The sequence below is a fragment of the Corylus avellana genome, chromosome ca4 (genome assembly GCF_901000735.1).
Source record: "Corylus avellana chromosome ca4, CavTom2PMs-1.0".
NCBI lineage: Eukaryota > Viridiplantae > Streptophyta > Magnoliopsida > Fagales > Betulaceae > Corylus > Corylus avellana.
The window spans coordinates 26,625,217-26,638,866 of record NC_081544.1 but is presented as its reverse complement, the minus strand read 5'-3'; the positions used below and the strand labels follow the sequence as shown (position 1 = coordinate 26,638,866).

At 35.8% G+C, this 13,650-nt stretch overlaps 1 protein-coding gene across 3 annotated transcripts; it reads left to right on the top strand.

The window, feature by feature from the left end:
- Window positions 1-228: 228 nt before the first annotated feature.
- LOC132177712 (uncharacterized) lies at window positions 229-4,498 on the top strand. 3 transcript variants are annotated; one of them, XM_059590145.1, is made up of 4 exons: window positions 229-668; window positions 921-1,010; window positions 1,677-3,562; window positions 4,056-4,498. In XM_059590145.1, the coding sequence occupies exons 3-4, from the start codon at window positions 1,790-1,792 to the stop codon at window positions 4,224-4,226; spliced, it is 1,944 nt and encodes a 647-aa protein (XP_059446128.1). In that variant the 5' UTR covers window positions 229-668; window positions 921-1,010; window positions 1,677-1,789; the 3' UTR covers window positions 4,227-4,498. The 3 variants fall into 3 exon arrangements, with proteins under 3 accessions (XP_059446128.1, XP_059446127.1, XP_059446129.1); XM_059590144.1 differs by lacking the exon at window positions 921-1,010; XM_059590146.1 differs by lacking the exon at window positions 921-1,010 and having other exon boundaries at window positions 1,661-3,562.
- Window positions 4,499-13,650: the final 9,152 nt, after the last annotated feature.

The following is a 13,650-nucleotide window of genomic DNA, read 5'->3' as shown; positions in this document are numbered from 1 at the left end:
CGCACCAGCTAGCGCTCACGTTTTTATCCCCCACTTGGCCGCTGCTTTTTCTTTGTTTTTGGGGTATGCAACCGAAACATATAATATAATTCGGTTTATAGAAAATCTATACATGGTTTTCGGCTCAGAAAATGCAAGAAAAGACAGGGAAGTGGGTCCTCTACCATTGCCAGGACTTGGGCGCCTGATGAATTGAAGAGTGAAGAAGAGCCACGATTTTTTTTTTAAAAAAAATTTTATTTTTTAAGAATAAGCCACGATATTTCAATCAATCAGGAACGTGGCTGACAACATCTCATCCCCCACTACGCCACTTTTCTTGGTTGGTTCAGTTAGTTTCCCACACGAACCAACCAAAACATACACACACCCATGCGTGCTTTCTAGAACAGTGTCTAAAACAGTTGCATCATTTTCTGTCAGTCTTAGGAAAAGAAGAAAAATTTAGAGCTTGTTTTTCTTTTGTTAAGTTGGTTTCCTGTTCTGCGCTTTTTCCTTCTACCATTTGACCTTTCAGCGTTTTCTTTCGTGGGGTTGGACATGCCAAGCTCGAAATTTGAGGATTAAAAAGAGTGTTGGTGTATTGGGAATCAACTGCCTGGAAGTGGGTCTGTGTTTGCGTGTGTGTCTATTTGACTGGCATGGTATTCTTGGATCCAATTCTTGAGGTATGAAAAAGTGGCTCTTTTGTTTTGTTAATGATTTTTTTTTCTTCTTCTTCTTCGTCCGAAACTTTTGTTGGGTTTTTGTTTATTGTTTATTGTTGTCTTTTGAGTAAAGTTGTGGCTTTTTTTGCATTTTCGACTGATTTGTGTTGTGGGTTTCCAAAATATAATTATGTTCCTTTGACGGGTTTCACATAAGAGTGGCAGGATGTTGGTAAATTGAATCTTTTTCCTTTCTTATTTCTCTGTTCTTAGGGAGGCGTTCCTGAGTTGACCTGAGTAGGCTGAGCTGAGAATTCTTTCAATTTACTTTCAGTTACCCTGTCCTTTATTTCCCTTGAACATGTATGGAATTCGAGCAATTCTCCTCTCTCTCTCTCTCTGTTGTGGAATTGTTTTTTCTGCTGATTGGTCTTTGTTGTGTTTTTGTTCATAAAGACGGCCAGGGAAAAAACTTGTGTTTTCTGCTGATTGGTTGTTTTTTCTGCTGATTGGTCTTTCTATATCTGCACATATTTCCACCAATGGATCTTTGTCCTTTCTTGTTCGTTCCTCTCCCTTTCATGTACTTCTTGTTTGCAATTACAAGTTTTGATTCCTTATATTAACTCAATTTTTCAATCATAAATCCTTTGAAATCTAAGTCATCATTAGGCTTATATTTAGATCATCTTATTGCTATCAATAACTTGAAAAAAATAAGGGGTCCTGATTAGCTTCTTTTCTCATTTCCGATTAGAAAGAAATTTCATTGATACCTAGAAAGGGGAAGTTGGAAGATGCTTTTTATTGCATATGATGTTCGTGTCTTGGTAAATAAACAAAAAGTTCCTTAATTATTTGTTCTAGGTCATTGTTGGACTGAATGCTTCTCTTTTGCATTCTGATAATAAACTGCCCGTCATGATTTGCAACAGCCTTTGTTGATTTCTATTTTCTTCTTTTTTTAGTTTAAATTTCCAAATTTTAATTTTTTTTGGTCTTTATACTAGCAGTTTCTGTTGCTTTCAGATTCCTTATGAGGCATGACTTGGAGAGTGAGAGGTTTATATAATGTCGTCTCCCATCAAATTCATAATATCTAGTTGGATCTAGAACATGGAAGATAAAGTTGTTTGCCACTGATGCACTGTAGTTCATTGGAGCAGAAGATGGAAAATAAATTTGTCAATGCTCATAAAGACGGCCAGGGAAAAGAAGATTCATTGCGTAGCTTTAGTAGCAAGGGCAGAGCATTCTCCAGAGAAGAAAGTCTGGATTTTTCTCAGTCAAAATCAAAATCAGTGGTGAGAAGAGTAAATTCACCTCGAGCAATTATTTTAAATTTTAAGCAATCACAAATTCACAAAAGTTGCAATGAGAATTCATTACTTCGAAATACTCGTGGGTTGGACGGTAGGATTCCAAAGCATGTGATAAGTGTAGATGAGAAGTATCTTCGTCGTTGCCTGGAATTGATTCATATGAATGCATCAAAAGCAGCACGATGCAATGCATCTATGAATTTGAGCTCTCTGAAGATGGGCATTTTGTCTGGCTGCTTAAATCCAACTAAAATTAGAAGAAGAGATACATACGATTCGGCCAGTTTCATTTTCAAATGTCCAGTGGAATCTGGGACTGGGGGTGTAGTTGTAAGCCCTGCAGGGAAATGGATTGTAGGTACTATCATGGGGAGCAAGAGTATGATGAACATATTGAAGAACCCTTTGTTTCACCAACTCGGTGTCGTAGATGGCAATGCCAACTTCAGTACATCGAATTTGAATGATTTGAAAGGCTCAATATGCTATGATATTATGGACTCTCCCAGCGGGTTAAGAATATCTTCACCACAGAAGCCAAAAATGGAACCTTTATTAATGGCAAGCCATAAAAATGGATCTGATACTGTGCACAAAAGGCTTGTTTCTATGTCTAGCCCAGACTCTACACGTTCTGTTCAGTCTTCTTCTGTTTCTGCCACTGTTTCTGGGATGCTTCAATGTACATGGAAGGGAGGGCTTCCTCATTTTGTATTCTCTGTAGATGATCAGAGGGAGGTCTACATAGCCAACTTGTGGAAGGCTGAGCCGGCAGATGATAAGGCTGTGGACTATACGTACTCATTCCACTCAAGAAAGGGTGGCCAGAAGGATCGTGGAATTTGTGATAGTGACTCACACCTTGTTGGTAAGATGAAGGTATCGGCTTCTTTCACCCTCTGCCCGGAAAATTCCAAAATCATGGAGACTCAGTTCATTTTATATGGTGGTGATGAAAATTGTGACATAGAGACACATACTTCAAGCCTTAATCCGAGGAAGAATAAGGGATTGTCAAAGAAGGTGGTGGAAGTGTTCAGAACGGGTCACTTGTCCAAACAGAAAACTTTCTCCAAGTTTGGTGGATCCGGTGCCGTGCTGGAAAATTGTTCTTTGGAGTCCTCTGTGGATAAAGGCAACAACCTTGATGCATTAGGTGGGGCCAATAAGTTAGAAAATCATCTTTTGCCAAATTTTGAATTGGCTGCCATTGTTGTGAAAGACCATCTCCGTGACAATCATCAGAAGGAAATTGGAGGTTGGGGCTTGAAATTTCTCAAGAAATCTGGGTCTAGGCAAATGATTGATTCTCCAGAAGCTTCAGTACGTTGTGAAAGTTGTGCTCGAAATACTGGTGATTGCTGTACGAGTATGGACATTCTAATCCCCGCAGGACTTCATGGTGGGCTGAGAACCAAAAACGGTGGCCCTTCCAGTCTCACTGAAAGATGGAGATCTGGTGGACACTGTGACTGTGGTGGTTGGGATATTGGGTGTCCTCTGACAATACTTAAAACTAGATCAAGCAAAGATGAGATTTTGCCTCAAGTGGAAACGCAGGAGGAGTGCAAGTCATTTGATTTATTTCAACAGGTACGTCAATCTCCTTGTATTCTTTTTCTCTAGTATGATTTAGAATGGCAAATAAAAACTATAAATTCTGTTTTTCTCCGCATTAGAAGTTATTTCGGTTCTACTATTTTCCACGCATAAGGTTATGAATCTTTTGGTAACATTACAATATTTAATTTGGCATAATTCTGCTGTAATCCATGTGAGTTTGTGACTGAAAATAAAGATGACTTGATATGCTTTGCTGACTAGATCTGATGTCCGCAAAACTTTGTACTCATCCTTCCATGATATGTGTGTTTCTTATAACTCTTTTCTTTCCAAAACAAAGTTATTTTGGTTGTTATAGATAGATTTTGGGGAATGATTTTTTATTTCCATCTAGTCATGTTTTAGGGGAATATTTTTTACTCCCATTGATTCACCTTATATGCATGTCATATCTGATGAACTTTCAAACAACCTTGCCTTAGATATTCAATGATATAACTGTGGCCAAACTTCAACTTTTCAGGGTTCAGGGCACGCTGCTCCAACCTTGAGGATGGTAAATGTTCATGATGGTTTGTATTTTATTCATTCTCAACCACCTCTGTCAGCTCTGCAGTCTCTCTCGATTGCAGTGGCCATTATCCACACAAGGAGTCCCACTCTCCGGCCCAAAAATGTTCAAGAGTTGAAGTAACAAGATCCAGGATTGGTGTTTATGTAGTAGTTGTAACCCTTTCTGTATTACAGCAGTAAGTCAAAATTTCAGTATTTATACATGAGTTGTGTATTGATTTTCATGTTTTTTCGGTGGCTAATTACCCTAGATTCAGCGTGCTTCCATACTTTAGGTTAGTTAGTAATGATTGGTTTATTTAATATTTTGATTCTTGGACCAAAAACTCCTGTAATCTGCTCCTTTATGGCAAATGTACAAGCTTTTGGTATAGTGAATTTGGTTTGATATCACCTTGATGATCATTAGCATAGAATGAGATTGGTGTAATCCATTGAACTTGAATCTATAAAGCTATGTTTGTAGGACACTTCTAGTGAAGTTTCACAATTTGGATAGTAGAGGACATGATACTTGTGTCCGACTCTTGTATGCATTTTGATGAAAGAAATTTTCAGATTCATTTCCCCAACTAGTGCAGAGTTAGAAAGGTGCATGTATTTTTACGGGAAAACTATATTCTATTGATATATATTACTCTTTTAATTCACTGTATGTGGTTCTTATGCATGCAAATATACTGATAAATATGTTTAGTGTTATAAATTCACACATGCGTGTGCCCACATGCACCCACACGCACACAGATATTCGTGCCCGTCTTCATTTCCCCTCCTTCATTTACGTTAAAGAGTTTTAAAGAACTTATGTGCATCTGCTTGGCGCTTTTAGCAAAGTGTTGTGTTTGGAATTGCTTTTCATGGGAGAGAGAACGGATTGAGTCATTGCTTAAAGAGATGTGGTTTTATACTTATTTTATGCTTAATTATGGTCTACCTAGATTTCAAAGTCTAGAGCATGACATCAATAGTTAATTTAGCCACAGATTTTTCTTTTTCTTTTGCTTTCTAACACAACTGGTGATGGTGCTTCATGGCAGCACCATGATCATGATTTGTTACTACCTAATCTGTGGACCACTTTTTAGATGGCAGTTACCAAAATCTGCAATTCCTAGTGATGCTTCATATTAATGCATGGCTCCAAGAGAGAGAGAGAGTTGTGGATTATTTTCGAATATATGTACCTTTCAGGTTTTAACTTTTTTTTTTTTTTGAAGTCTGACTGGTATTCAATTTTATATTAACAAATTTTCACAGCAACAATAGTTTAAATTTTTGGTCCTTTCTTTGCTGCTTTATTTTCATGTTTCAACGAGTTTTGGGTAAGTAAATTTTCATGTTTTAACATGGCAATTAACAATTTTGTTTTCCCTATTCATGTCTTTCAGTATTCTTCCCACCTTCTCGTTTTACTGTTCTTAGCCCTTACAGCTCTATCTGCAAGCATGTTGATGGACAGCCAAGAAAGTAGAACAGAAGTAGCCCCAGAATTCTTATTTTCAGAGTGAAGGATATCATTTGAAAGTTGCACAAGGTAGCTTGTCACTGTTTCTTGATGTTTCTATGTGAGGTTTTGTATATCATAGATCAGTTAGGTATTCATTTTGGTTGAATTGAAAACAGAAAAAGGAATAATAATTTGAAAATACAGAACTCATTTAACTTTAGGAAAATTCATATTTGGATGCTATAATAAGCCTGATCAGTGTTCAACTGAATATTTTTGAGTCTATGCACCCAGCCATAGTAGTGTTTTAAGTTGTTTCCATCAAGAGAAACTTCTCTAAACATGTATGCTGTTGTTATTATGCAGAGACACATGATAAAATCTTTGCCTTAATGTGGCTTTAAGCCTATGTAATTGCAGCTTGTTCTATTTTATAATGATGAGTATAAGCAAAAACTAATTACTGGGAGGATGAATACCCTAAATTATGTTGAATGACTGAGAGTCAAGTACGAAGCCCTCTACATTGTGGTTTGTAATATAGCAAATGGCATGAGGGAATATCAAAATATATATATATATATATTTTTCTCTAAAACATAAACCCCCGCTTTAATATCTGGATTTAGCTGAAACTCACCTATCAGTCACTTTAATGTTTCTGATTTTGTCCATGGAATGTAGCTATATCCTCAAGTTCTCTCTCTGTTTTTGTTTTTTCTTTCTTTTTGCTTGGATGCCATTCCTGAAGTCAACCATAATTTGGCTCGGCTTCTCTTGTATACTCTTTATACATGGGGCACCTTACGCTTTTAATGATATTTCGATTAATTATATAAAAAAAAAAAAAAAAAATCATTGCGACGGGCACATTATCTTGCCAGAAACTCTAGTTCTGCTGTGTTTGATGGTCTGATTGCAGCAAATGGAGCATTTTATTCAGGAAAGTGATGGCAAAACTTTTACTTTAAAAAAAAAAAAAAAAAATGGAATAAAGTAAATGATGGCAAAAATTTTAATTTTGGCTACTTTTTTTAATTCATGGGAACACCCTTTTTTCTGGATAAACTTATTCTCTTTCTGTTTCATTTTTTCCCTTCATATGTTTTTTTCTTCCTTTTTGGCCATTGTTACAGGCTGCCTTATGCATTTGTGGGAACCTTGGAACTCTTGTACCTCAGTTCTAAGATTTGTCATGATATGATATGTTAGTGGTTGGCACCAGACTGAGTTACCTTAAATTGCAAAACTATAATTGCTGTATCATTTACTCTAATAATATATATTGAAATGATTTATTGTAGAATTGATCCTGAGTTCATGGAGCAATTAGCCCCCACAGTATAATGCAATATGATGTTAATCCATGTTATTATCATTGATATATCTCCTTTTGACTTTGATATTGCCTCTGCTTAGCTTCTATACAAGAGTAGGTAATACCTAGAAGGCTAGAAACCAAAAACAAAGGAATAGGTAGTACCTAACTTATCTGAGATCTTCAAACTTTTAGTTGTGTTCAAATAATCATATCTTAACATGATCAAAGTCAAATGATGCTTACTTACACAAAAAAAAAAAAAACAAAATTCAAATGATGCTTCAAATCACAATTTGAAAACTGCTCTTTCTTGACATATGTAAGAGGATGTACCTGAACATTATCAGCAATCCAAATGATTTGTTGTCTGGACCCTTTCTTTCTTAAAGGCACCCTCATGCATCATATCTCCAAATATGAATGTAGGGGATGGAGTCATACACACATAAGATTTAGAGTCTCAATATTTTAATATTGTTAGAATATTAATTAAATTATTAAATCCATCATTTTTGGATAACTAGTGATTTAATAAGGTATAAAAGGAAGCTCTTTGGTACAAACCTTGTTTTCGAAATTTACCTCTTATTTTTAATTATATATTTCACGTATTGGACTTTATTTATTGAGGGGGAGTTTGAGCTTATATGGGAGAGAGAATATGGTTGATAGGGTTTTTAAATGTGATTACCAAATGGAGAGAGAGACTGGAGTTGAAAAAAATGGTATTATCATGATGGACGTAAGTTTTTAACGCTGAACTACTTTAAATCTCTTGTTTTCTTTCTCTACTCTAAAATGTGTCAAATGACGTGGTTGAAATCGTCGTCTGAATTGTGTTAATCAATCAATTAAGTGGTAGAAATTGATTTTTCTTTTTTTCTTTTTTAAAGTTATTGACTGAAGAAATTCATAATTAAATAGAAAATGAAATAAATTGCGGCATAATAAAATAAGACACAAAAGATTTTACGGTCTATGACCTACGTCCACAGATAAAGCCTAGAGGGCTACATTATGCTCTTATTGTTTGATAAATATCACAATACGAATGCTTTTATTGCTTGATACATATCACAATACAAATGCTCTTATTTATAGGAGAATTGGGGTATATAATTAAGTTTGGTAATCAAATCAAAATAATTTGATTACTGTCAAATCTAATTACAATCAAATCTGATTATAGGAGATTACAATTAATTACAATGAAATCAAATTCTTTAATATTCTCTAACATCTCCCATCAAACTCGAGGTGGAAGATCTTGAAACCTTGAGTTTTTTTTTTTTTTAGACTACAAAACAATATAAAAGAGGGCTATCTATGGGCCAAAAAAGAGAGCAAACTTTTGGCTAAAATGAAAGCCAACTGTGGTTTGAAGTAGGCCTGGGTTTTAAACCATACCACAAATACTAAACAAAAAGATTGTCAACTTTGGGCTGAAGTGAGAGCCAACTTTGAGCTGAAATGGCATGGGTTTTAAACAATACTGCAAATGCCCTGAAATAAGCCAACTATGAGCCAAAGGATGGACAACTTGGCCTCTTTTGATTTTTTTTTTTCCTTTTTTTCAACCGAGATTCTTTTTGGTCAAATATTTTTGATTTTTCAATATGGGCTGTTTTAATAGCAATTGGGCCTAAGAAGACACTAAAAATACCAAAAAAAAAAAAGAGGGTAAAAAAAAAGCCAAAAAAACCCCGAAAAGCCCTAAAGAAAGCCCAAAAAGGCAAAAAAAAACCCAATTTTGAAAAAACGGTTAGCGAGCGGTTATCTATTTCACTAACTGCTAACCGGCGGTTAGCGGTTGCGGTTAGTGAAATCTACTAACCGCTAAGGCGATTACGGTTAACGTAACCGCCTTGACACCCTTACTTCTCAACACACGCACAGCACACCTCCAAGCCTCGAGGAACGAAGAAAAATACGCTGTTTGAAGACAGAGGCAGAGCTAAAACAATGCTGGCTCCGGCAATGAGCTTTGGACAACCAATGGAGGAGGCTACAGATCGAAGATGCGAACAACGCTGAGAACGACGGACGTTGGCGCTAGATCGTGGACGGTTGGGAAGGTGCAATGGTTGGCGCCGGCAAGATTGGATGGTTCTGGACGGCGACCTGCTTTTTGAATCTGAGTGTAGCGGACTAGGATTGATGGTGGAGGTGCCGGCAGATCTAGTGGTTTGGGCATGAGCTGAGCATCGTTCGATGACGACGTAGAGTCTGGGCATCGCATAGGCGGTGGAGCTCCGGGGCTGGGATGCCAGATCTACTGCTGTGTGGATGGCTGGGAAGGTGCGGCGGCTGTTGACCAGTAATGGCCGATGGAAGGTTACCGGAGGCGACAAAAGGTAGCGACGATGGGCCGTGGATGGGTCGGTTGGACGAAGTGGGTTGGATAATTGACTAATGAAAAATATTTATTTATTTATTTTTCTTCAACAAAAATAAAACAGTATATAGATAAAAATTGCAATCCATGATCTAATAATTGACATTAGTCTATTTGCTCTGGTACCATAAAAAAATAGTCCACAGATAAAGCCAAAGGGTTACATTATGCTCTTATTGCTTGATACATATTACAATACAAATGCTCTTATTTATAGGAGAATTTATGTATTTAAGTTTGGTAATCAAATAAAAATAATTTGATTACCATCGAATCTAATTATAATCAAATTAACCAAATTTGATTATCATTAAATCTGATTATAGGAGATTACAATTAATTACAATGAAATCAAATTACCTAATATTCTCTAACATTGACTAAACTTCTTCGCTAGCAAATATTGTCCCACAATCCCACAAGAAAACTGGAAGTTCATTTTGATGCATCTTGAAAAGAGCCATTTTTTTAAGAGCCTATTTGAGATTGTATTTGAGAAATAAAGTTTTTAAGTAAAAAAACGTTTTTGGACAAAAACTTTATTTTTAAACTTTTACCAAAAGTGCGTTTTGGCAATTTTTAGGCTTTTTGGGCCCTAAAAACGCTTTTAATTTTTTTACCAAATAAGTATTTTTTTTTCCAAATAGATTTTTTGAATGTTAAAAACACTTTTAGGCTTTCAAACAAAATTCCAAATATGTCCTTAATCTTATTATTTTCGTGAAGCGTGAAATGGAAATCACATTGCATGTACAAATGCCTTGGAGCAGGTGTACCATTTTGGGGTTTGGTTCATATTTTACAGTACCTCTAGCAATTAATTATGTAGCTAATAAATAATGGAAAAAAAAAATCCAAGAAGTAGGTAAAAGAAGAGTATTTTCCTGTTAAAAAATAGGAAGGAGATTGGATTCTTATAGGTAAATGTAAATCTTATCCTTTTGGTTTGTCTTATTCTTTAATTAATTAATAATTAGGATGCATATGGATATGGTATTTACTATTTAATACAAAAAAAAAAACAAAAAAGTGGACCCAATGAAAAAGCGAAGTCCTCCCATTTCCATGTCTGGCCAACCAACAAATAACAATAATAATGGAAAAGTTTGAAAAATAATTCAATCCGATCAATTTGCTTAGACTAGTCTAGTTAATGCAAGGCACCCCACAAATAACAAGAGGCTTAATTAGTTCTTTGATTTCATGTTTACTTATGATTTTGTTAATTAGATAACGTAATAGTAAAAATTATACTTTTATCCCATCAGTATTCCACGTGCGACGAGCCATTAGATGGTTTAGATTGATATATAGAACCTGAAAAATCCACATATACATGAATATTATTGACAATTAATTGTTTCAAAAATTAGGAAAGAATAGGAAAAAAATCATGAAATGTTAGGTGTTTTTTTAGTGTCTTCCTAATTATGATGTGGCTTTTAAAATCACCAATAGATTAAAAAGTCAACAATAATAGTTTTAAATTCAACGATAATTTTAAAAGTCATATCACAGTTATGAGAACATTAAAAAAACCACTAAAAAAAGACCTTAACATTTCCTCTCAACAAGACGACCACTCCTATCTTTCATGGTTATTTTATAGTTGCTCCTGCCCGTGGCCGATTTAGCCAGTTGGCATGCACAAGTGGCTACACGTGGCTACTTTCATAGTTGTCGAGTAGGAATGCGAACTTGAGAAAGAAAGAAAGACGAGATGATTGCCATTGTCATTTCTGACGTACAAATAACTAAATAAGTGCCAAGAACAAAATGAATGCAAGAAGGTGATGAACCTTTTGTGCTTTTGCTTTTCTTCTTCAAATTGGCCTAGGGTTCTTGTAAGGTAAGACCCAGAAAAACTCTTTTGCATTTCAGAGGTTTTATGTATTGGGTGTGTCACATTGTGTTGCCCTTTTGTTGTTACTACTAGACGGTGAAAAGTTGTTGTTGTTCGTGTGAAAGTTTGAACCTTTCTTGATCTCCACTCTATTTGTTGTAGTTTATATACTGAACTTGTTCTTCATAGTGTGAAAGCAAATGGCTTTTTATCGTTTCTCCCTCTGTTTTTACTTCACACACTTGTTAGGGATTTGTGCATTTTTTTTTCTTTTTAATATTTGTTTTAGATTGTTTATGAAGCACATGGGGGACCGGGTGTAGGGATGTCCCACTTGAATGAGGCGAGTCATGCTGTGATAATTATTTTTTGTTATTTTAGCTTTCAAATGGCAAACAGAAGCCAAGATTCTGTGATTCTCACACGCAGCGGCGAAGTGGCAAGAGAGAGAGGGAGCAACTTAGTGATATTGTGATAGTGAGAAGAGAAGAGGAGCGGCGAGACTCGCGAGAGTGATGATGTTTTAACAACATCTGCTTTTATTGTGTTATTAGGTGCTCTGGTTTTTAAAGTTTACAGGTCTTTGGACTTTCTGTGGAATCGTGCTATATTCTTTTTTACATAGCATTTGAATCGAGTTCATGTTCTTTCCTTGACATTAGATCTAGTTTACTTATGTAAAATTTCATCCATGCGATTAGTTGATTCATGTTGAACAACATTTTTTAGTAATATATATATAATTATATTTATTGGAAACTGCCTATTTTTCTCTATATTTTAGTGATCTTGGTGATGTGCTAGTCTGCATTTCATGGTATATGTTGCTGTGTCTCTTTTGAATTTTTAACATTCTTGGGACATTGGGGTTTTAGAGGCCTTTGCTTTGATATGTGGTTTTTCATCTTATGTAAATCTTCGTTGGTGATTTCTATTTTTCTTTTGTATATAGTACTTGGGGGAGTATAGTAACTCCATCTTGTGTTATAGGATCATATTGTAGTGAGTGAAGGGGTGAAGTTAGCAATGCCGCCAAATAAAAGAAAAGTGGCTACTGCCTGCAGGGCAATGAAGCGTTTTGGCATCCCTGAAGATGAAGTAAAGCCAGTGCTGAATGAACTTCTAGAATTGTATAATAATAATGTAGCACCCCTGATTTTTAAAGTCTTATTTTAGAGATATTAATTTGATGCTATGATTATATTAATATTCATATTAGGCAATGATATTAATTCTTGGGAAATTTATGAGAGTGGTAATTAGAGAATGGTAATTGGTGAAATAATAGGATAGTAAATGGTAGGTATAAGGATGGTAGAATAAGAAGGTGAAATAGTATAGGGTTGGTGAAATAGTAAAATGAGGGTATAATTGTAAATTGAAGGTAGAATAGTATTTGATTTTCTCCTATAAATAGAGCTCTTCTCCTTCACAATTTTCACCACTCATCTCCTCTCCCATCTCTTGCATATCTTCTTCCTTCTTCCGCTTTTTACTCGGTCTTTCTTCTTTCTAAGAGTGTTTACTCAGAACAGAGAGAGAAAGGGCGAGACCAAGCGCTACAAGAAAGAAAGAACACAAGAGAAACCGAAAGTGAGATGGGAAATTTAAGACAGAGAGCTGAAGAGGAAGAAAGAGAGTTTAGGCGAGAGAGAGAGAGAGAGAGAGAGAGAGAGAGAGAAAGTCAGTGAAGGGATTGTTATGGGTATGGACCAACTGCAGCAGAACGGGTTTCAAGTAATTACCTTTGATGATCCATTCATGTAATCCACTGTAAGTATTCTTACTTACTGAGGATGATATTGATATCCAATAATACGGATTTTTGTGGTTTTATAACTTGTCTAGCATTTTGCTATATATATGATTCAACAATGATTTATATTATCGGAAATCAATTGACTCACTACTTCACAGTTTTTTTGTAGTGTTTGCAGGAATGGAAAATCAAGGTAATTATGCAGTTGTGATTAGAGATTCATATTGAGATGTACAGAGATTCCAAGTTTGTTAAGTTTTGTCTAGAGTTTAGACTGTCGGATAGATTTGTATAAATGCCTTGTACGACATAGCTTTGGGTATTTTTGTATAAAGAAAAGTATTTTAACAGTATTTTTTTTGTATTGATAATTACAGTTTTTCCGCTATATGAGATTGTTACAAATGGTATCAGAGCCACCTAGTAACGCCAGGTCATGTGGTATTGAAGCACTGCATGATGTGGACCTGACGAGGACGTCAGGAGTTTAAGAGGGGGAGTTTGTAACACCCCGGTCCCATATTGGGAAGATGAGAAGAAGCCCACATTGAGTGGGTAGTTTATAGAGATAGTCATGGGTGCTAAGTCCCACATTGCCTAGTTACTAGGTGAAACTGGGCTTTATAATGAATTCTAGGGAAGCTCCAAATTGACTAGTCCTTTTGGGGTAATAGCGCAGATGTGGCTAGCGCTTTTCCCTGGGATGTTACAAATGGTATCAAAGCATTACCTAGCCTGAGATGGTGGGAGTGTGCACAAGCCTATGAGGGTCGCTAG

Coding starts and splice junctions, on each gene's coding strand:
- LOC132177712 (XM_059590144.1), top strand. CDS start 1,790: ATGCACTGTAGTTCATTGGAGCAGAAGATGGAAAATAAATTTGTCAAT. Junction 3,563..4,055: donor CATTTGATTTATTTCAACAG/GTACGTCAATCT, acceptor TCAACTTTTCAG/GGTTCAGGGCACGCTGCTCC.